At 40.6% G+C, this 23,568-nt stretch overlaps 1 protein-coding gene across 4 annotated transcripts in view; it reads right to left on the bottom strand.

Annotated features, from left to right (window-relative positions):
* LOC118411297 (zinc finger CCHC domain-containing protein 7-like) overlaps nucleotides 1–19,307 on the bottom strand; it is a 63,541-nt gene extending 44,234 nt beyond the window's left edge. Inside the window, exons 1-4 of one of the 4 annotated variants that reach the window (XM_035813485.1) lie at nucleotides 19,237–19,307; nucleotides 18,630–18,760; nucleotides 12,362–13,016; nucleotides 2,916–2,965 (exon numbers count right to left, since the gene is read on the bottom strand). In XM_035813485.1, coding sequence (XP_035669378.1) covers nucleotides 2,916–2,965; nucleotides 12,362–12,989 — 678 coding nt within the window. In that variant the 5' untranslated portion in view covers nucleotides 12,990–13,016; nucleotides 18,630–18,760; nucleotides 19,237–19,307. The other 3 variants (XM_035813481.1, XM_035813483.1, XM_035813484.1) reach the window with 3 other exon arrangements.
* Between the last annotated feature and the right edge of the window lie 4,261 nt (nucleotides 19,308–23,568).

The raw sequence follows: 23,568 nt of genomic DNA, 5'->3' as shown, positions 1-23,568 counted from the left end.
GTGGCCCACCTAGGACAATAGTCACTTTGTGCCGGCAACCACCGGGGATCTGCCAGATAATGACGACTGTCACAATGCCATCCCAAGTTCTGCTGTGTCAGAGAACCCCGGGATAAAGATCCCGCTGCAGACAGACAGTGTCACTCCTTGTCTGATGGTGCTCTTTTATGAAATGTTCTCTCATCTGTCTTTGTGATTCTGCATCACACTGGACTGTCTTACAATGAAGGTGCAACCCTAACCCATGAAACACAACATTCTGGAAAGAAGTGTCGTTCATGGTCCCTTTACCTGAATGTGAACTGTCTTCCCTTTCTTTCTCTCTACCAACATTTTCTTCTAGGGTATTGCCTAGAAAGTTATGCATGTTGTAAACTTCACATGCAATCAAATTTCTCAGTAATAGACACATATCACTTTTCTCCTGCAGGTCTTTTAAAAAAATTGTCTGTTGTCCAATGGCACGTCAATACATTTACAGCCTGTTTAAGAGCCCACAAGGGTACTTTAAAACCCAGATTATGAAGCTGTAATTCCCTTAAAGAAACCTTTCTTTTACTCCATTGACAGAAAAGGTCCTAAGTTATTTTAGATATCACAAAAGCACATTCATCATTCTGTCTTGATGATGTACTCCCTCACAGGAGCAGACCATTAATTTTGCTGCATTCCTAATATAAATTGATTTGTCATTTATGAGTGACAAAGTCTTGCCGCAATAAAGTTCCATCTTGGGAATATCTTTGTAGCACTTCTACAGCATTGCCAAAGTGCCATTAACAGTAACAGTGTCAATATTAACTGTCACTTCATTTGGTCCCATAACAAGTCATATTCTCCCCTGTGACTTTAAAACCTACATTGCCGCTGACATTTATATGCACACCCACAGTATCAGCATTATCTACCCATAAAAACATATCACTAGCTTCTACGAGCAATAATTAAAGCTGCTTTTTAATACCAGTCTTGGTTTCTAATGTCATATGTCCTCATCATTGTAAGCAATTCGTCTCAGCATTTGAACACTGCTACCATCGCCTTTCTTTGGGTTTTAGGACAGTTTTTGCAATTAATGCATCTTTATGCAGCTTCCTTTATCTCTGAGAACTCACTCACTCACTCACTATCCATGGTTGGAGGAAATCTTAAAAGTCTAATGCTAAGACTACCTACAGAAGTATGGATGATCTGTTGGAAAATGTCCCTAACATATTAATTATTCATATTTACTTCGGCATATATTATCATCATAGTCATCTATTTCTGAAGTGACTATGATGATAAATGAAGTCTTCATTCTGTAATTAATGTATGATGTGAAAATAATACTCTGATATAGTGATTAATATGCACACATGACACTAGAGCCTGCTTTCCTTAAAAACGCTGTAACACAAATACATGTACATCAAATGTAAACAAGTTTGCTGCATTAAGCAAAAAAGCAGTTGTAATTTCGATTATCAAATTTTCTTTAAATCGAGATGTCACAAAATCCATTTCATACATGTACCTATAAATGTAACTCAAAAGTGTGATACATTCTGATACCACCATGAAATTGAGGAAGAGCTTTGGCTGTGCCTGTCTGTGTGTATGTCTGTCTGTCTGTGTGCTTGTGCTTCCATATAATTTTAGTCAGCATAAGTATGGATGGATTGTAATGACATTTGGTTTGTGGGCAGGTGGGAAGGAATCTTCCAGAAGTAATGAGGACTACGCCTTAAGTCCATCATAACTAAAGCCGCCAGCCCAGTGTATGAAGGAGCTTTAGGTGTTGAACCTTTGCATGTAAAAAAGCCCAACACACCTATCGAGAAGTGGTGACCACGTTTAGGTCTTTTAGGTCATATTTTTACATCTTTCGGTTTGTTCCAATTACAAAATCAAGGGAAACACAAGTCCAATAGTGATTGCTGTGGAGTCGCTGCTCAGCTATTCCCGACCAATGGAAAAGGGGCTTTAGTGACAAGGTTCCCCCAGTACCATGTAACATTTACAAAAGCCCACGTGCCTGTTGTGATTAATTATCCTTCACATTGGGGGTCACCTCCGCAACAAGCAGCCGGCTTGCAGTGATGAGGCAACACTTGGACTCCGGGAGTTAATGTTAGTAATCACGACTGGGAACAATATGGTCCGCAATATCCAGGGTAGGGACAGCACTGTGAACAGTTTTCTCTTTACAACTTTCTTCTTTGTACGAGGTGCCAGAGAATGTTGAAAAAAAAAGGATCAACGATGCTGATTCTGACTTATTTTGACTGTTTTTCAAACTGTTATCAGTGTGATCAGTGTGAGTGTTATCAACTGTGATCAGTGTGAGTGTTATCAACTCCCTTGTTCAATTTTTAAAAATCTGCCCTTCTGCAATACCACGTTTTGTGGAGCAGGATTTCATTTTATCATCAGTGTTCTGCACTTATAAACCAATGATTACCCCCTGATGTCACCCTGTCCTATCTTCCCGGTTTTATGTGGCTTTTCTCGCTTTATTCTACATGCAGGAATAAGGAGATGTGCGGCAAATGGCAGGACGTTACCACCAAGTGCAGCTGCGACCGTAATTACGACCAACACCACAGGAATCACCCGCGGTACATGCCGTAATAATGCTAATCATGCATTATAGATACAATTATGTTCATACAATTTCAGCAAGATGGAAAACCATTAATCTTTCAAGCTGGTGTCTCACAGGTGGATCTAGGGTTAGATCATCACAGGAAGTGTTATTTTTAGTGTAGGAACCCTCTTGATAGGGTGGCATATAAATTATTATTGAGTGCAGGCAGTTAGATGTTTGCGTGCAAAGCGTATGGCTTCCTTTGATTGTATTACGACATTAGGAGGTAATGGTGGGGTACTTTCACCCACGATGGAGCATAAAATGTGCCGTAATTCCTCCGTACCTCTCTGTCCCGCTCGTCCACTTCCCAGTGCTCTGCGTCACCGTCGGCGTCTGCAGGGGAGAGGAGGAAAAATGACCTCGGTTATGAGAACAAACAGGTTTGATGTATCAGTTGTACTTTGCTCTTAACACTGGTGCCCCAGCCAAGCGCCAAAAGGCTTTTAGGCAACCCCGCCGCCTTTTAGCCGTAAGTGTCCGGCGTACAACGGGGCATACTCTGCCCTGCACCCGCCCATTAGATCCTCCAGAGGCCGGGTGTTATAGGAGGGCGAGAGAGCGAGGGCCGGAGGTTGCGACTCGGTGAAAGCATCTTGATTGAGGTCGGAGCATAAGCCCTTAACAGGTAAAATGGTAAAGTGTCCCTCCGAGACAAATTTTCGGGAGACAGAACGAGCAAAAATCACTTACAGGACTTTGTAGCTGCCGGACAATAATGTAGGAAGATGGCTTCCCATTGCCACGGTCAACAGTAGTAAAATAAAAAGGATTTCAAGGGGATTTTCCTTTCAAAAACCAACTGAAAATATAGGAGAGATGGCCAGCCAAAGAGGTGTAGAATCATTAAATAGTTATACGGCTTAGCTGGCGCGAGGTGAGGTGATAGCCACAGAGCCATTCGGAACAGGAAAAGTCATAAAACACATGCAGAAAGGATTTTGAAGGGATTAATACTTATGAAACAAGTGCGAGAGACAAGTAGCTTGCGCCATCAAAAAGTTTCAATGTCAGGTGAAGTGTGAATCAAATCCACTCTCTTCTTTTGACCTGAATGCAAGACTTATGACCCAAAGTAAGAAAGTTGATAATCAATGTATGAATATAACTGGAAATGATATTACACAAAAAAGATACAATTACTGATCCTTGCATTGACTATATATCACTTCAAACAAACAAAATTAAGGACAAAAAGGAGATTAAAAAATTAAGTACTTAGATTTACAACAATCTTCAGATTAAGAAATGTTATTATCTCTTCATGTTTCAGCTACCTAACAAAATGCATTGTAATACAAATAAACTTATCAAGTTTCATACTTACCAACTCCTTAATGGTGTAAAATGCACAAAAAAACTACCTGACATGCTGTTTTAGTTAAAGGATGACATACATTTGCTTGCAAGTCATGACCTCTGCAATACACCAAAAGGTTGAGGAAAAAGCTCATCAGGAGACAGATAGAAGCATGCAATTTTCCCAGATCCTTGTACATCGGATATGGCAGGACTAGTCCAGGAGTGTTTTAAGTGCTTGCGAGGTTTTGATATCTCAAAAATATGGCCATAAGAGCCTTCCTGCTCTCATAATAGGCTTTCCTGAGTCCTAAAACAAGGAAGTTTGGCCTTTTATTCCATCACAACTGTCATCAGGGAGCAATCAAGACTGTTTCAGCCGCAAGCGCTGCACGGAAATTGAATAAAAAGTGCTTTTCTCTATACCGTTATTAATCACAGGGTTTCCGGGATGAGTGCAGTAATGGTGTCTGGGTTTAGCTCAGAGTTAGATATGGGATGGGGAGGGCTGGCAGTTGTCATTATGGTAGGTTTGTAAGTACATGTACCTATGGTCACTTCAGCAAGGAGCACATGGGCAGTAGTGAGTGTTTGTAACTACAAGTATGGAATAAATCATAGTCACCCTGTTCAATATGGAATGCTTGCTAGGAAACTTACAAAAGAACTGTGAAAACATGCATACTTGTCATGCAGCTTATAATGAAAATAGTCACTACACATGTACATGTATTTGTAAGTATATGCCTGTACTCCTTTAAAAGAACAAACAATAAAGATTAATAGAAACTAAAAAAAATTCCTGATATTGTCAAAGTTTACTATAAATGGCAGATGTGGAGACCATTGCAATAATATGCTGTGCATAATCATTTACATACAATTTAATTGTTTAAAGGTTGACAATACTGTTGAACTACTAATGGATCTCTAGCATAAGATTTAGTCCCTATACTCTCAACTTCAAATGGTGTGGACATTAAATGGCACACAAAATAATCAATATTATTCAAGTCACTTCAAAACAGCATTTACATACCAATCTTAGAAATCTTCCAAAGACTTTGAACTTCCTACCATATGCATTGTAGGCAAACATCATAACCTGAACAAAATCTCACAGTAGCAAAAATATAAAAAGTGAAGAAAAAAAAAACATCAGAAAAAGTGGAAGACATTCAAATGTGCTCTGACTTTGAGCCAATCACTGGCAGTTTGCATCTTTGAGCACAAATATTTGTAACTGCCGCCTGAGAGCCGCCAATGGTATCTTCAGGGACTCGTAGCAGCCTTTTAGTCGGACAATAGCAACACCTTTAACCCCAAATTGAATATCGGGCACAGAGAGTTATTAATCATTGTAACAGCTAATAGTGCTTCTACAGAAGCTCTATACAGCCAAGGCTGGAAGGGAATTCCCAACTAATAGATGGATTCCCTCTCGCCCAAGCCCTCAGATTCGCCCAGCCATCTTCAATTTGGGTAAATTGAACGTTTTGCCCTGTCATGCATCACCCCTGTCATCTGGTAACAATGCTGCCGAATTCCGATAAAAGACAATTCTGGACGAATCCGTTTTTCGGGTCTACAAATGATAACAAATAGCTTGGCTGACACCTCTTCGAGGCATCTCTGACTGGAAGACAAAGTAGCCCCTGGAACAGTAGGTTTGACGGGTCTGAAAATCACAGTAAAACAGTTGGTGCTGTTCTCATTAGCAGCTTTATTTAGAATCATTTATCTATTTTCAACTGGCTGTAACTTAAGCTCAACAGTGAGAGAATCAGGAATACTGCAATCACTCAAAAAGCTTTTAGAACATATATTTGTATAGCTTATACACAAGTGGTTTTGTATCCACATATTCAAATTATTCACTTACTCAGTCACATATCCCAATAATGAGCTGCAATAAAATATCCACAAAACTGAATTTAGTTACAGTGATTAAAACTAAATTAAAACCAAGCCTTTTGTATCTGAAAACAGACGCTTTAATACCCCTATCACTGCTTCAAATTAAAAGGGACTGAAAGTGAAAATTGGAAAATTGAATTACAGTGCTTAAAACCTCCATCTATCAAATCATGTTGGTAAGATGTTCTGATGGGGCCAAATGATGATTAAGCTCCACTTAACTCTTTGCTAGTCCTACCATTTGTCTCCGGCTTAGGGCTTCCTGGCCATGGAGATAGTGGGCCGTCAGCAGTATTCCTGAGTCAAAACATCTCCACGCAGATACAATCAAGATACTGTGAAATATTGAGATATTAATGAAAATTTGATGATGATTAAGTGCGGTGCCTACTTGCACCCAGAGTCGTCATGTTCTATAAATTAACCCTCAGGTTCTCTATCTCCCAGACAGTATTACAAACATCAAACTTTCATGGGGGAAAAGGAAAGAGGACTTCTTCACTTGTTGAGTGAACGCCTGACAAAATGTATTCTTCAAACTAAAAGAGAAAGAGATTGATGCAAAAGGACCACAAAGATGGTACAAGGCACAAACTAATCCAGATGCAGCCACAAGACTACTTGATTGTTGTACCATTTCAAAGTGTACTTTTAAAAAGCATCAACAATCATATTACTTTGTCCAACTTCAATATCAGCATACTTTTTAATGGACATTTTATGATTCTGATCATTTCTGACCAATCAATTTCTACTTCTTGATAGTAACTTTTCCCTGTAATATTATTTTGGTAAAATAACACATTCTAGTGGGTAAATCCATCTTTCATTGCCTCAGGGAAGAAGTAAAACCCAAGAAAACTGGATCGGAGCCTCAAAGTCTCGGCTGTATATTTTAGAATGTTGTTTGACTTAGAAAGTGGCATTTATCATTCTTACCTCTATGTTACAATTACATGTACTTGTACTTGCAATTAGCCCTCTGGCATGTACTTGCAATCCAGGAAGTTAAAACCTCCTTGTTGCAATCAACTTTTTACAAACATACAGACTTTGTCAAATCTATTATCTTGTGTACTGTACTTTGTTCAAACAAGTTTAGGGAAAATGTCTTGTACTCATCAGTCATCTGAGATTACAGTAAGAGTTAAAAGGTGAAGTGGACACTTGGGAACTCAGGTCCCATCTGGGCCAAAACCTCAGCTGGACAGCCACTTTTGCCTTTCAATACCATAGCACAAAAAATGACCACCATGTGAAATTGCAATTTTGAACCAGAAAGTACCTCTTTTCACGGTTTTGTCCAAAAGCAGATAGCATTTCAGGAGGCATATTGTTTCTGGTTGATTGATCCTTTTGAAGAGGATGTCCAACACAGCTGATTTCCTCTTTTGTATTTGTCACTTCACGTTCTTTTCGTCTATTTATGACAAGTATAGAAAAGGGAATAAAGCCAGATGATCCTTTGAAACATGTGATTTACATCATACTGGTTTTGGTTTGAATGTCAAAACCATGCTAGATGATGATAACTGATGTTTGATATAATCTTCCTTGTCACTTTCAGTGGAACCAGGGTTATCTCCAGGACCTGTACCTCATCTCCACATGGAAATTTGATTTTTTGGGGGGCAACAGACTAAAATTTTATCCAGTCTGTCCAAAAAAATTTGAACTTCATGACATGAAATTTATGAAAATGTATTTTTGTAAGCTTTGATGGATTTATCTTTATGATGGATTTAACAATGAAATTAACAACATGGGCTCTCAAACAATGAGTGGAGCGGGAAAAAAACATGGACAGCCCTGAATGGAACTAAGAAAAAAGTTACTTTCAGAGGAGTTTTCTAAAGATGACCTGCACAAAATCCCTTTCTGAACATTTCTCAGAAAAAAATCAAGCAAAACTCTTTACAATCTATACCTCACTAAACCAGGTATTTGGGGCTTTTTGTCAAGGAAATGTCTTCATTTGTTGCAATTAAAACCCACTGAGGAAAACCAAACATACGTCTTTCCTGAACTTCTGTGCATTCCTGTCTCTATACAAGACCATTCAGGGCACCTGCGATGGACACAATAAACCTGTGCGGCGGCGGCAGAATTGGTGTCAGGCGGCCCATGTATCTATGCCACGGCAGAAATTAATACAAATTCCCCTTTTCACCTTGCCTTTGTGTGGTTAAGCTTACCCTCACAAATTTCCCGTGAAGCGATCTCAATGTGAGGACTTTTGATAAGCTCGACCTGCCAATGGTTAAAACTCCCCACATAATTCACCATTTGCCAGCCCCTATCTCCCTGCCATCCCTGTCTCCAAACCATTGTCCACCCCGGTCGTTACGGATTGGAAATAAAATATAACAGAAATGCAGTTTGTAATAGGCAATCTTCGATTTTAGATTACATGGCTGAGCTAGGAACGACTTCCAATAACAAAGATGGCATTCTCACTCAGCGTAGGTTTAATAGCTTTGCACCTTCCGCCGGTGTTGAAGGGAGGAAATGTCGTCGGAAACGTAACTGGCAATTGCCTCTTCCTCCTTTCCCGTATGAAAGGGGTAATTATGAGCTTCCTTTTCCCGCGACCATTCGGCTTGGGTTGCGAGGTCTCCCCAGTCCACTGAGCTGTGTAACAAAACAATACACACCTCCCTCCCATCCCCACTCCATAACCAGCCCTATCACAGGGCCCTAATCCATCATAACCACACATTCACCCAAATTATAATAGCCTCCGTTATAAAAATTCATATCAGTGCCCCATGAATCAGGAGGGGGGGGCCATTCTCTGCCCGAACCGTGTACTCACTTAACGTGCCCGTTATTACACCCCAGTAAAGATCCCGCGTAGAATTCCCTGGATGCTACCGCCTGCGCCGCGGCCAATGGAGACGGCAGCCAATCCATTAAAAAGTAATGAGAATCCCGAGTCGGTAATCCCAAGCGGGAGGGGGCCATACATCACGGAAGAAGCCCGGAGAGCCCCAGTAACTGGCTCGATCCAACTCTATTAGCCCCCTTAAATTAAGACAAACACCCAGGAGTTTTTGCCAATTTATTACTGGCCCATGGATGTGATCTGAAGAAATTGCCCTCATAATATCCACACTATAGAACCGATATTGCATATGAATGCACGGCAGCCGATGGCCATGCCACGATGGCCCAGGTCGGCTTGGTTAATGAAGGTGCCAAAATGGATTTTGGACTTCATCGAAGATCTTAAAATGGATGGGAGCAGCAAGGTATGAAATGAATACAAAATTAGATTATGGTCATTATTACAAAGTTACTTAACATCAGTCGCTCCTCCTTTAATCATTCCACATTCTACCTGGCATGCCTTTAGACACACGAACCTTGAATTACTACTCCAGGAGATAGAACATTACCTCTGGCGGTGAGGTAGCCAAAACATTAGGATGGAGCGGAAAAGAAATATGACAAATGAGATGCCATGTCAAGGTGTCATCACGCCCGTTCACAGCTGCCCTGCTCCGTGCCCGTTAAGACATGCTCAAATGTGGGAAATGGCCCTTAATTCCCTTCAATATGCAGGAATCCGCGGCATCTGGCCATTTCTTTAGCGTCGGTAATCCCCATTTTAAAGTTGCTGTCCCACCGAATGCGATCCGACACTCCGGTGGAATGGATGGAGGCAATTTCTGCCGGCAGTGATTCACCCTTTCTGGCCAAATGTAGGGTGGCGAGCCGGAAAAACGCTATGACGGCTTCCCTCGTATCGGGCCCCCATTAAACACGAAAACGGCAATGAACTAATGCTGAGACAGTATCAGCTACTTCCTTGCCTCATTACCTTGCTCTATATTCCGCAACCTAAGAAAAATGACTTTGGAGCGAACCTTACCGGCAGCACGGAAACTTTTCCTTCAAGTTTTGTCGAGAAAGCAACGCCTGAACACGGTTGGCCAGTAGCTATCTCACCACTGGGGAAATTCAAATTCTTAAATTGCTAAAATTTGCTCAAATTGGTTCCTTTTCGGGCAAGCTGGGTCACTTCTCCAAGCGTTGCTCCCCCATGCCAGTGCAAATAAAATCGATGCTACCAACTGGGGCGATGCCGCATGCTATAATTACCTCCTATAATTTTTTCGAGATCATTACCCAGCAAAAACCTGATCATGGCTCTCGGTAATGACGGTAATCATTCAAAATTATTTCACAGGCCAGCTCACTAATATATAGCCTATTCATTTTTGTAATTATTCTGGGCATGGGCGAGTGACACTGACGCCTAGGGTCTGCAAGGCCAAGCCAAGTTCTATACATTCCTCTTGGCCTTTCGACTTTTCCGTTTTCTCGTCGCCGCGCCGTTTGATCGGGGTGAGTGCGGAGTCAGGCTGGCCGCGGGAACACCTGCACCAGGGTCATAAAGAGCACAAAAGTGCAATTCTTTGTGCGCTGGATATCGATGCACCTTTTGATAACTTTGCCAAAACCCATCTTTATCATAATTTTGCCTTTCCTTTATATGTGACAAAGGTAAGAAAGGTGCGACAAATCATCAAAAAATAATCTGTCAAGGTTATCATGACTTTAGTCAACCCTTTGACGTCTCCTGTGCCCTTTGCCTCTATTCATGCCTGGTGAAAGCACCTTTGAGGAAAACCATCAACTGTAGAGTCACGAACACTACTAAAAAGTCCCATCAAGCTTTACAACATAATCAACCCTGAAACTTTACTTCTTTGCTATCAACAAATCTTCTTGACAGACACAGGCGAAGAAGTAAAGAAGTAACAAAATAAAAGAATTATGATATGGCACTAGCTATGCTTGTAACTTTTCATAGACAACAAATTGTTCATAGCTTAAAGGCATGTATCTAGAATTTCGGGGCCAAAACAGCAAATATTCCAAATCTTAAAATCTCCAAAAACAGAGACTTTGTTTTCATGTTTTGATTGCTCAGATACTACACAATATATACTTTTAAACATTGACAGAATTTGGCAATATAAATTGGTATAACCTAAATATCAAGCCAATATATTGGCTAGTTTAGACCCAGATCAAATGTCATGCAAATTGGCTAATAGTAATACATGAAAACTCTACTTCAAACAATGTTTTATTCCTTCACATGTTGTCTTTCAGACTGTTTCAAAACTACAAAGGGATTTTAAACAGTAATTGTTTTGCATCATATCCTGAATACTATAAAAACCCACACTTTTTGCAAAGTTCAAATTGATGCCAATACCAAGGAATTGATTTGAAACATGCCAAAATCTGAAATCCTCTATGACAATGCTGAGACAAATAAGGTGTGTTGACACAGTGTTTACATGCTACATTAACCTGTTTGTTTATTCTATATGCTTCAGGAAGATCTGGCCACAATCGTGCATCCTATTAAGATCTAATGAACTCTACACCAAGCCTGATTGGGCATCAGAGTGCTTTGCAAAAGCAAGCTCAACTGCGGACAGGTTTCCACACACAATTTCCAGGGGTAAGAAAAAAAAGCACGTAAATCTGAGACCGGGAAACAATCCAACAAAGTTATGGGCGTCTGGTGGACTACCGCATTAGTCTCCGAATGCCCAACAATGCCATAACTCACAATGAAATTTGATAGTGTAAAAATGTTAATTTCCAAACCTAATTTTTGGGCAATTTAAAGGTAAGTAGTCTATGAAAAGTTGGATAAAATGATTAGTGAAGCTACATAAATTCTACGAGGAAGATTCACGAGAAATATCTCCACTTATGCGTGGCGGCGCTGCCGAGATGGGTAGTAAAGCGGCCGAATTTCCAATATCCATAAAGCCATCAAAATTTGCATCTAGATTGGTTTCCGGGAAAAATAATGTATGGAGCTGATGAGTTTATATATGTAATTTCCACTAAGTTTTAACCATAATCTTAAGTAAATCATATCTATGATTTGAAGTAAATCACACCAATTATGAACACTCCATCATAGCACTGGCTAGAGATAATGTCATTTTCAACATCACTGGCCATGCGTACAATGAGGTGATTACGACGTTCCCTGTGCGGCAAACTTGCGATAACTTCCTGTAGAACTCCCCGCATCTGCTGCATTGCTGGCCACGGCCGAACCCCGCATTATGAATATACATATCTGGCCCATCTATCTTTGTCAACATGTTGAAAGTTGATTAAAACCTCACCATCTTTCATGGCCCTCCGATCATGGGACCAGACGGCTGAGATTCTCCCAAGTAATTACCAGGCAGACTTTAACTTTCATTTCACTTCTAGGCTACTCTATATTCCATGTGCGTATATAACATATTCCATGTGCGTATACACCCACCCACACATTTATTTATAATATACATGTATATATAGTATATTTGGCTATCATCAAAGTATGGATCTAAGTCACAATCATAAAAAGACATAGAAGCTGAGCATTTGAAACAAACAAGTGCACAACTTATTATACATAGGCGTTAGTAGGGCAACGGAATATTGTCGACTGCGATCTCTCCAACCCACGCCATTGACCGTACATACCTGTCTTGTTCTCCTCGGCAAGGATTGGATCACCTGACGACAGTCCTGAAACCCCCGCCTTTTTTCCCACGACATTGAGCTCGAGGAGTTCATCGCCTGTAATCGCCCGCCCGTCCAGTATTTGGTAATTGGAGATGCTGCTCCCATCTGAGTCATGTTCGCCGTCTGAGTCTGTTGCCACAACAGACCGGACCGTCTTCAGAGGCCGCCTTTCTGCCCGGCTACGCTTGGCCTTGCCAGACCTTTCTGTCCTCCCCACCCCCTTCTCTTCCCTGCTCCCTCCCTTCGTGTGTGCGGGGACAGTGTGAGCTTGGTGCTTGGGTGTGACTGGTAGAACATGGCTCGCCTCCCTATCTCCATCCCCATCACCTACAGTGCGCATCCATCCCTCTGTTCCACCCTGATTCTGCTCCCCATAGCCACGTTCCACTTTATTATCCAATCCTTCATGGCCTTTGTCTCCTTCATTACCCCCTTCTTCCACAACATCCACACAATCAAGTGTGCTCAAGTCTTCAGCATAGTGGACCTGGGCGTACAGCTCTGCCTCTGTTTCACTGTCTATTCCTTCGTCTTCACTGCTGGAAGTGTTTTGGTATGAGTCTGGAAGGGCATAGTCTTGGTACATGGTGGCTGGCAGATTGCACTTTCATTCCTGAAACAAAGAAAAAATCTCATTAGTGTTTAAACTATATATAGTAGGAAAAAACAGCATAGGATTCTAATGATTTCATTTCCCTCTTTAGAATAGAGGAATTTTTAAAGTGTTTTCCTGTATTTCCTACCTAACCTGGTAGTTGTCTGCTAGAAAGAAAAACAGTCCTACTACATGTAGGTCCTTCATTTTGGTAACATATCACACACAAAAAAACGCAAACGGAATAATCAGATATGAGGGAGAGTAATGTGTTGTTTTTAATTTGTCCATGTCAAAATAGGACACTGTCTCTATATAATCATTGCTCCACTGTCACTACATCTTGTTGTCAAAACAGGGAAGTCAAGAATCTATCTCATGATTCCCCTGTTCCACACAGCTAAGACCGGATTATCTGACAGACACAGAATTGGTTGTTAGGTGTCGGCTTTACCTGGACAACACACTTATCTAAATAACCTGGCCAGGCAAGAATCTAGAGTGGACAGGGTCTGTACCTTTGATGGTATATCACATTACACCTGTATAAGAGAGGGTTGAGGGTTGCTCTTGGTTTCTGGCCACCAACAAAAACTTCCGACAACTGCCTTCCCATCTCCCCTATCACACCTTGATAGATTAAACATAAACAAGACAAACAGCGCGGGCCATTTTGAGCACACATCCCAGCATAGATAGCCTTGTGGATCGGAAGTAGGCCATTCATCACATTCTACTTGGTGAGATTTTACTGAGATAAAGTTGGATGTTGGACACAAATTTATGCCAGACAAAAGACGGGAAATTAAAACTGGATATGATCACATGCCCTATCCTGACAGACTTCTTCTAAGTTCTGAAATAGTAAAACGGTATTATTATTATTAATATGAATGAGAATGTTATCTCATCTACTATCTCAATATTGTGGTCTGTCACATAAACCAAGCAAGAGATACACAGACTATTAGATAAATTCTGCAGAATCTCTTGTCGGCTGGTGACTGTATCTGCGCTTATAGACCAGTGGGGTGTCCCCCTTACTCCAGACACAATAAGGACCACTTGGTAACAACATCCAACCACCAAAGGGGTCACAGGGTCAAACAAGCTCACCTTGATCACCAGAGATCAAACAACTTTCTGCCTTTGTGCAGAGTAAGTGTGAGTAGTATCTGGTGTCCCCGGCAAGTCATATCAAAGGGAGGCCGTTGAAATCATGCTTCGACCTGTAAGAATAGACTTGCCCCGACAAAGGGCACTGTGTTGCTGTTAGCATTAAGTTAAGTTTGCTTTCTAATTGCACTGACTTTAATGACGTACTCCTTAATACTGTTAGCACAAGAGACAATGGTGCAAACTTAACACTAGGTACAGTAGGAAACTAATGATATTCTAATTTCTGATGTTCATAGAGCACAAAAAAGGACAAAGTGATACAAATAAAGAAATAAAAAGATCCTGTTCTGCACTAAAACAAAGACAATTTCCTTTCATGCATACTCATCAACAATTAGAGCGAGGGACCAGCTGAATTACCACTGCTTTTATTAGACTGAGAATGGCTGAGAATGGCTAAAGAAAATTGACAAAGGTCACCTTCTTGGTGACTTTATCAAAAACAGGCCTGAAAAATAGATATTGAAAATCAAAAAAATGTTGGGATCAATTGGACTAATATCAGGCTGATGACAGCTTGACCTAATTTATCATACTTCCAGACATTCCGAATCAAAGTCTATCAAAAGTAAACTGGAGTCATATTATGGTATACATAAGACAAGAGATGTCCCTGCGGCACCACTGTTACTGTTAGTGCATTCTCACAGTTGTGGTCCTGGTCCCAAGTAGTTGATAACGGGAGAACCGGTTCAAGTACCAGGCTCAAAAGAACATCTCAAAAGTGGCTGCACTGTCTTTCCGACATGACGTTAAATGGGACTCATGGTGTTCGAAGGGGTGCCTCCAATATGTTAAAAGGGGATAGGCTGGCAACCCCTCCCTGTAAAGATATACCCCGCTACAGCTGAAACCTGCTAACCCATGTGCCACTTGTGACTACATAGGTTACAACAGTGTATATATACCATATGGTAAGATAAGCAGACAGTTTTTACTTTAGACAAGCAAGTTTAACAGGTGTTTCTTAGCTGTTAGGAGTAAAAATCTGTCTTGAGATATCTGAAGCAGAAATCGGGGTAATGTCTGATGGGCCCATAGATAAAGATCATATTGAGGTATAAATGACAAATGGCACATAAATCTGCATGGTGTCTATTTCTCCTGGACATTATGATGACTGAGTAAAAGCCAAAATGAATTGCAGGTACCCTATAATGATAATTGACCATCTGGTGAGTTAGCAGGAGGTGGAGCTCCCGACAAGGTTCAAGTCACAGCGATCATAACCTCTTGATTACATATCTGATATGGTCATTTGGAGAAGACATTTGGATCATGATTCTCAGCGTAAAATCATTTCCCATACAAGCACAGTGCATAGGAGGGAAGCGAAGTAATGAATAAATTCTTTAAAAAATCATAATTATCTGGCAATTGGACTTTATGGCTGTAAATTATGGCAACAAAATGTCAAAAAGCATTCTACTTTGCTGGCTTTTGATTAGACCTAGGACTAAAAGTTAAAGGCATACAGGAATGGCCTAAGAGACCCCCATGAGCACAAGTTGCACATTTGATACAGTGTTGCAAAACAGGTGGCACAGGTGAATTTCAGGTGTATGTAGGTGGACAAATTTGAAAGAATCAGTCCTGCATGCATTCCTACACGGAGCAAGTGTAAATAGAACTAGTTGAGCCAATATCCACAGGTGCAGGGTCCACATTTTGTATCTGCACACCACAGGCCAGAAGCAAGGTTGGCAAAGCCATATTTGGATAGAGTTTTTTAGTATTCTATTCTATGATTAGTGGTAGAAATACTGGTTGGCAGTAATATTCCAAAATGAATAGGATGGTTCTAGCCACATGAATAAGGAAGTGTAGATAACAGATGAGCTTTAACAGGAAAGTTGTGTGGTGGGTAGAGCCAGTGATAAAAGTTGGTGTGCTGTGTAACCAAAGTATCAGTAACTTGCACACAAGTGTGAGGATCATCATTATCTCTTACATAAGTTTCAAGCTTTTTACCACTGAAAAATCACAAACATAGAATATGAGTTTGCAAAACTGGAGTACTGTACAAAGCCACTAGGAGGATCCTTATCAAATTTGTCCTTCATTTTCCTGACACCTACCAACCTACAAGGACCCATCAACAGCTTCTTGAGTTATGCTGTCTCATACACACAAACAAAACAGTACCTAAAACATAACCTTCTTGGCCAAGGTAATAAACAGAAATATCAGCAACAATGAAAAGAGATGACCGTAATACAAATGTTTGTTGAAAGCTACAAGACTTTTCACTGCGGAAGACAGGACAAAGATAGAACCTCTAGCAAAGCTTCAAGCCAGTGCTCGCCGCCGCGTTTGCGAAGAACCGGTCCAATTCGGCTCGATCGATCGTGCACCTGCGGCACATGGACCGGGCCTGATAGAGGTCATAGGCCACGTAACAGATTATTTCCTGTTCATCCCTGTCAGAGCGGAGGGGGAACAGATGCCGCGCCATGCCCTACGGACAAAGGACACATCGGTCACTGACTAAGAAGGAAAATGTTGATCAAAAACGATAAAATTGAATTCACGGTCTTAAGTTGATGGGGCATGGTTCTTGAGGTTGCGCTGCAGTGGGTGGACACAAGAGCAATTGGTCACCATCTGTGACACTGGGTGCATTTTGTAGCCTCAGCAAGCAAATGCATTTACCCAATGGGCCATGGTACCGATGCCACTAGTTTGGTGCTTGTCCTATTGCCTGGACAAGTAGTTGTGAAGCACAGAATGTGTTAATAAATATCGAAGATGCAGAATTTATCGCCAGCTAAACACTTCCTACCTATATCAGTTTTCTTACCTTGGAAGAGTGTCTAAGGCCCAGATAAAAGTTTGAAAATAGTTGAGTTGTATATTTCCTACGAAGCCATAGCATACATTCAAACCACTAAACATGTCTCAATGATCAAACTCAAGTCTACAGTTTCTGGACAAGTCATCTAAAATTGCCTAGGAGGAACTTTTTCTGCCTGGTGAAGAAATTGTATCATTGGAACAGATGTGTAACGTTTTATCCAATGAGCATGATGACATCTTGTCCACTGAACGATGGCGTTTCTTTGGCTTGAAATGGCCAAGGGCAATCTCCATGGAAAATTGGATGGCTCTGGATCAACACCACAGGCAAACGAGTGACCACTGCTCCCCGTCATTGAGCAGTGATTGGAGTACAGAGCACATTTGTCATCGCAGCCATGGGAGCCTGACTGCTAAACGCTGACAGTTCCGTGGCGGTGAATTTTCAAATTGTCAAATTTCACACCTACGTGTACAAGGTGCTTGGCTGAGGTAGACTCCTGAGGACAGGTGCATCTGAAACCACACGTCCTATTTAAGACAGAAATACATTTCTCTGTACCACCCATAAGAAGATGAAATCTCGACTTTCCAAAAGCTTTTTTTTTCATTCTTTGGAAATGTGCGTGGAGGGTACTGTACTTCTACAGTTTCGTCCTACAGGAAATACAAGCAAACATTCCCTCATCAGATAGGGAGGTGTTTTATCTATCCCTGATGAAAGGGATGCAAGGAAGCATTTTCTTTAACATTTTAGTTTTTACTCAAAGGCTGGGCTTAGGCCTGATACCGACTCCCATTTACAGGAGGGCAGGAAGGCATGTAATAGCTTGGCACTTCCATGGACACACATGACCTTTCAGCTCCCAGCCAATCGTGGTCAGCATATTTTTGTGTCCTCTGTGGTCAGGTCATTGGTTACAAGGTGAAGGGAGAGGCCGGGCATCAGCTCAGAGCATCAGAAAACAGCTTCTCTGATAACCTAAGGTGGAAGGAATCCTACTGATCTGGAAAATGAAAACTCAACAAGAAGTTTGACTGGTTCTAGATAGCCTAAGTACTAGTACCATCCTGGCTTAAAGTAAGTTCATGTATGCTCCTAAATTTGTTAGTCGCAAGGAAACAATAAAATAGCAATGACCATGGAGAATCGAGAGATGGTGGATCATAAACCATGGTCAACAAAGAGTGTGATCCAAAAATGTAAATATGTCCACTATTTCATATTATCATAACTCTGAAGGTTGCACATTGGGAGAATAAAAAGAAATGGACAGTGATATCTATCCTGTTATTTGTCCAAACTGATTTCAGCTAGAATCAAAACTGTTTTGATCCTACAAATGATAGGAGATTTCATTTCCAACTGTTAAAGGTATGGTGTCATTATGCTGCCATCATAGATCTAAGCTATCGCAAACCTGTAATAACAGTTCAACTTTGCTTCAGGATAAGGAAAGCTGCTCGGTCAAAAGCCAGTTGAAAATTAGCCAAAAAGTATCTTGGTGTCCATCAAAACAGGACTTCAAAAGCCTTGGTTATGATGTCCAGCTTTATATCTGCTTAGATTCATGCCACAAGTCATGCATGCCTGAAGGCCTCAATTCCAAGTTCCAGACCAGTAGTCCGCACGCGCCTCTATTGTCTCAGACTCACCTGGGTGGAACAGAACACGCGCGGCGGCTGGTGGGCCGGAACGGATGACCTCAGCTCAGTTCAAGTAGCGTCCCGCCTCCCTCTCCTTTTGAAACGTTTTATCAAAAAGTATATGGTGGGGTCCGGTGAAGCTGGAAAGTAAAAGAAATTATGATGTCTACTCTTCTCTACTTTACTCAAAATTATCAGAGATAGCCTAACGTTAATATTTCCGGTACAGAAATTTTCCATCGCCACTTACGTCGGTGAGATACACACAGACATGCAAAACAGAATTTAAGTCCGTTATGTGTGAAGTAAGGAAATATCATATATTGTCTGAACTGTCATATATTATCGGAACACATGGCCGTTTACGATGGTGTTCTGATCGCTGAAAAACATGACAAAATTCGTCTGCGAAAAAGTATGCCCCCCTCCCCCACTCGCATGCACACTTATGCACGTGCTCCTGTGTTGCCTAATTTTGTAGAGTTATGTAGGTTTGATACTATATCAAACGGGTGCTTTGTAATTCGTGTGACTTACTGTTTGTTCCGATCTTTCCATAATTCCATAGAAGTTGTAAGAAACCAACTTACGAGTTGTAAAACAAAACCAAACTTACTCGTCTGCTTCAGAACCGGAACAAGATAAGTGCGCATGTGCGAGGTCACGCTAAGGTTTCTGGGTATTAATCGTTACCTCCGAGAAGATGTAAGGTAGACTAGAGTAAAGTCTTAAGTCGGGTGTTAAGCGTTTTTTATACGCCTATCCGTCTGTAACGTCGGTGTATATAAATGAGATAGAGGATTGAAAGCTCAAACCATAGGAATGGGTAAAAAAATGCCACCAGTCAGAAGTATTAAAACATCCCTTTACAAAAAAAAAATAAAAGTAATAGACGTCTCCGTGTAATTAGGGGTTTAGTAGAGGTGGAGAAAGAAAGTTATAACGTTGTCCCAGAATTGATTGCAAATACGTTTGTGGGAAACGGTTAACTTCCTTAAATATTATGATTGACAATGTGTGACCATCTAGAACTGTTACATAGAAAAATTTGATTGAAAAAAAAACGAAAAGTAACGTTATAGCGCCAGGAAGATAACGTTACACTGTGGAGGTCAATGACTCAGTAGAAATGGGTAAAATTATGTAAGAAGACGAAATGACTTGAAGTATGCAGATGATTTTTGACTGTTGTCTTGGCTATGTTTTCTTTAGTCATATGGTGTTTTAGATGCAAATACTCATTACTCAATACACACGTTACTATTTAGCCAGGAGGGCGCAAATCGACAATTTTTTTGAGCGAGAAATGTAAATAGTATAAGTTATAGCAACGTTTTTCATGGACAATTTTCATTATTATTTTCAGTGATAGTTTACACTACCTTTTTCAGTGATAGTTTACACAATCATTTTCAAGGATAATTTACATTTCATTTTATTCATTTTACGAGGAAATTCATAACATTATCGCCTGCTGTTTTTTTTTCAATATCGTTCCCTATTCATCTACTCTCTTGGTGATCAACAAAAGATGTTGTCGCCCTTCAATTGTCATCTATACCACAACAATACAGACGGTGTTCCTTCGTGATTAAGCTTCACTCTAGTTATTCCATCTTGATCCCTTTTCAAAAGACATACATGCAATGTTTTCTGTCACGGGCACCACTTAGTTGATTGGCATGCCCATAACAAAGCCACCAGACCATGGGTGACATATGTGCATTTATGTGTACTCATCTCTGATGACAGTTCTTAATCCCAAAATTGTTTGCTAAGGTCAGTGTATCATACTATTAGAACAAGGTGAATGTGTCGCTTTTGTTGGACCTGACGGTTGATATATTCATGTTTGTTACTACATCTATTTGTTTGTCTGCATCGAAAAGATGCAGAAGACCTTATGAAAGTCTCTGTACCTTTGTTGTGTCAATAAAGATTACATCAAAATTATAACGTACAATTCAACTTCAAAAGAGGTGGTTGAAATTTCCAATATACATTTGATTCTGAAGAATGAACTAGTAATCATCGTGCAGTCTTGAGATCGTGTATTCAATATTGTAATAATAATTTATGTACGAAATCATGAAGTACACCGAAAAGAAATTTGTGGTGAAAAAACATTAAATCATATGCATGCTAACTTTATTACAACACCCAAGCAAAGTAAAACAGTCGTATACAGAATTGCATACTTAACAAAGAAGGAAAATGAGATGAATTAGAAAAATTTAACTTAACTTAGATAAATCAAGAAATCATAAATCAAGATGTGTTCTAAATCCATTTCTTCTTAACCTATTTGAAGGGCGTGGGTCTTTTCCAACATTTGTCCAACATTTTCATAGATAAACGGGTTGTTGTTGGCAGTGAACCACTCGTAATTTTGCTTAGTGTGTACTTAACACTTTCATGTGTAGAGACTAAAACAAACCACCGCCACCATCCAAGGGAGTGTTTGTTTGATGGCAGCAATTTCCACACCACCACACCTTGTTTTTATTGATCAGAAATACCAACAGACTGATGTTTTGGGTGCTTCTGTCATAAATCGATAGCTTACACATGTTAGAGTACTGTTGAACGGCTGAAGAACCAGCGGAATAAAAAGCGACTAAAGCCTTCTCTAAATCTGATCATCGAGCCCAACGTACTCGTACTTCAGACACATTCTAAAGGAGGTTCGTTAACATAAATCTATTTTGATGAACCCAAAGGCGGCAAACGTTTGGTCTGACGGAGACAAGAGCAAACCACCTGTCGTTAGGATTGATATATTGGCGAAACATATACATATCTTATGGTAGCTATTGTAATTGATACAGGCTACAAATGTGTTGGCAATAAAATAATATGCTTCATATGCAAATCATTCAAAAGTGGATAAAGATTGGAAGCCAAGATTGAGGTTTGTGAAACGTAAAATTTTACTGTGGTTGTCACGAGCTGGAAATGTTGTACCTCTATTCTGGCCACACTTTGTTCTCTTCTATGAGCATTCATGTTCGTTGTCCGACAGGTTCGAACCCTTCCTTCATGCGCGCCGGACTATAAACATAGATCCGTGCTATTTTGGACCTGGGTTTTCTCTTCTATTTTGGGATCTACGGTCGATAACATTTATATCAATTTTTACCATGAAGAAAAAAAGGAACGATTCTGTCAATTGTAGTTTTCCAAACAATACGTAACCCTCGTAACACTGTTGCATTGTCTGCTTGCTGTGAACAGTGCGGCGGGAATATTGGCAACCTAGAAAATTACAGCCTTTTGTGATCATTGGTCAGCTGGACCCGGGTGTAGCTTAGCAAAATGTCAATGGCAGACGACTTGAGAGTACAAAAACCTCTTTGTTCGTTTTCCTCTTGTGAACGGCTTTAACGTACTTGAAACCGTCAGAGGAATCAGGACAAACCGTTATAGTCTCCCTCGGGAGAACTTTAAATGAGTGACGTTTCGTATCAATAGTACACAATGACACAAATCAATCTAATAAAAGAGCCCCCCTTCGTGTCTACAGAGGAATGGTAGGGTTGTTGAGACTTTTATACGTCTTTTAATGCAGATCTATCGATGGCAGCATCTAAAGGGCCAACCATTATACAACAGGCCACAAAAATGTAAAAGGAACTTGCCTATGTGGGTATACTGGTTGGCCCTTTGGATACTGCCTTGCCATCGATAAATCTGCTTGGAGATTACTTTTCTTGTGAGTGTCAAAGTAAATAACAATAAACATTTGCATATAAATTTAGATTTGTTCCGTATTTTTGTTACATTGGATGATCCAAAACACAGTTTATAGGACAGATAAAGTAGCTCTTACATGGTACTAGTAGGCTGATAGCTTTACTTCTTGAAAAGAAGAGAGTAGAGCAAGTATTATGTTCTATAAATGTTAAATTTAGTCAAAGGTAATTTGAAACGTGAAATTTAAGTGAATAATGTCAATGAAAAGTTGACTATCTTTGCCAAGCACTGTCTGTCATGTAAAACCTGGCATCTTCTATGTATTATAAGTCATTTTGAAGCTGGTTACTTCATATCATTCACAGATAAAAACAGAAATAAACATACTACACACTTCACATTCAAATTTTACTGAACCTTCATTTGAGATAATACCACCTAAGCGTCAGCGCACCCAAAGCAAGGAAGGAAAGTTCGGTCCCTGTTCCATTTGTTTCTTCCCTACCCAGTGTCGTCACGCCTATTTACCGTTCTCACCGCTTAGACACAAAACCGACGGCTTCTAAATAAAGGCACAAGCACACTTTAAATTTCAAAAGGGGTATTTTTCCGCTATTTAAATCCTAAGTTGACCTAATAGTCCGGACTGGCAAAATGATAGATACGAAGCGGCTATTACAGAGGGGATCTATTACTTTGGACTCCACCTTTTACCGACAGAATCACGGCCGAATCATTAATTTTGTAGAAGCTGTTAAAATGTTGCAGGCAAGGATTCAGGATCGGACTACTGAAGCGGATAGGTGTCAGCTACCCGCTTTAAACATGCATGGGGGTGATAATTGTTTAAATGAGTCACGAGGCCCTGGTACTTTATCAAGTTAGGGGACGACTTGGTTCGATCCTCAGTTGGAAACGGGCACCAGACGTACTACTCAGGGAAGCGAGCCGGTAAAAATCCCGACAACTCCTATCTCCGCGCCCCAACCTCTGCTTGGAGAATACAGACGTGCATGTAGCCTCCTTCCCAGACATCTAGCAACGCTGGCCTTTTTTTTCACGATTTTCAACATGGGCTAAGATTGTTCTAATGCCGAGAGAGGGAGTTTCGCGCTGGCTAGAAACTTCTTCTACCTAGTACCCTCTCCCGGCATTAGAGAATCTTGTTCATGTTGAAAGTCGCAAATCAGCGCTCTCCCCCCCCCCCCAAACGAAAGCCTGCGCTGCTAGAAATCTGCGAAGGAGGTTGTAACCG

This window comes from Branchiostoma floridae, chromosome 3 (assembly GCF_000003815.2).
Source record: "Branchiostoma floridae strain S238N-H82 chromosome 3, Bfl_VNyyK, whole genome shotgun sequence".
Lineage (NCBI taxonomy): Eukaryota > Metazoa > Chordata > Leptocardii > Amphioxiformes > Branchiostomatidae > Branchiostoma > Branchiostoma floridae.
Note: the sequence above shows the minus strand (reverse complement) of the source record. Positions and strands in the feature narration are given on the sequence as shown.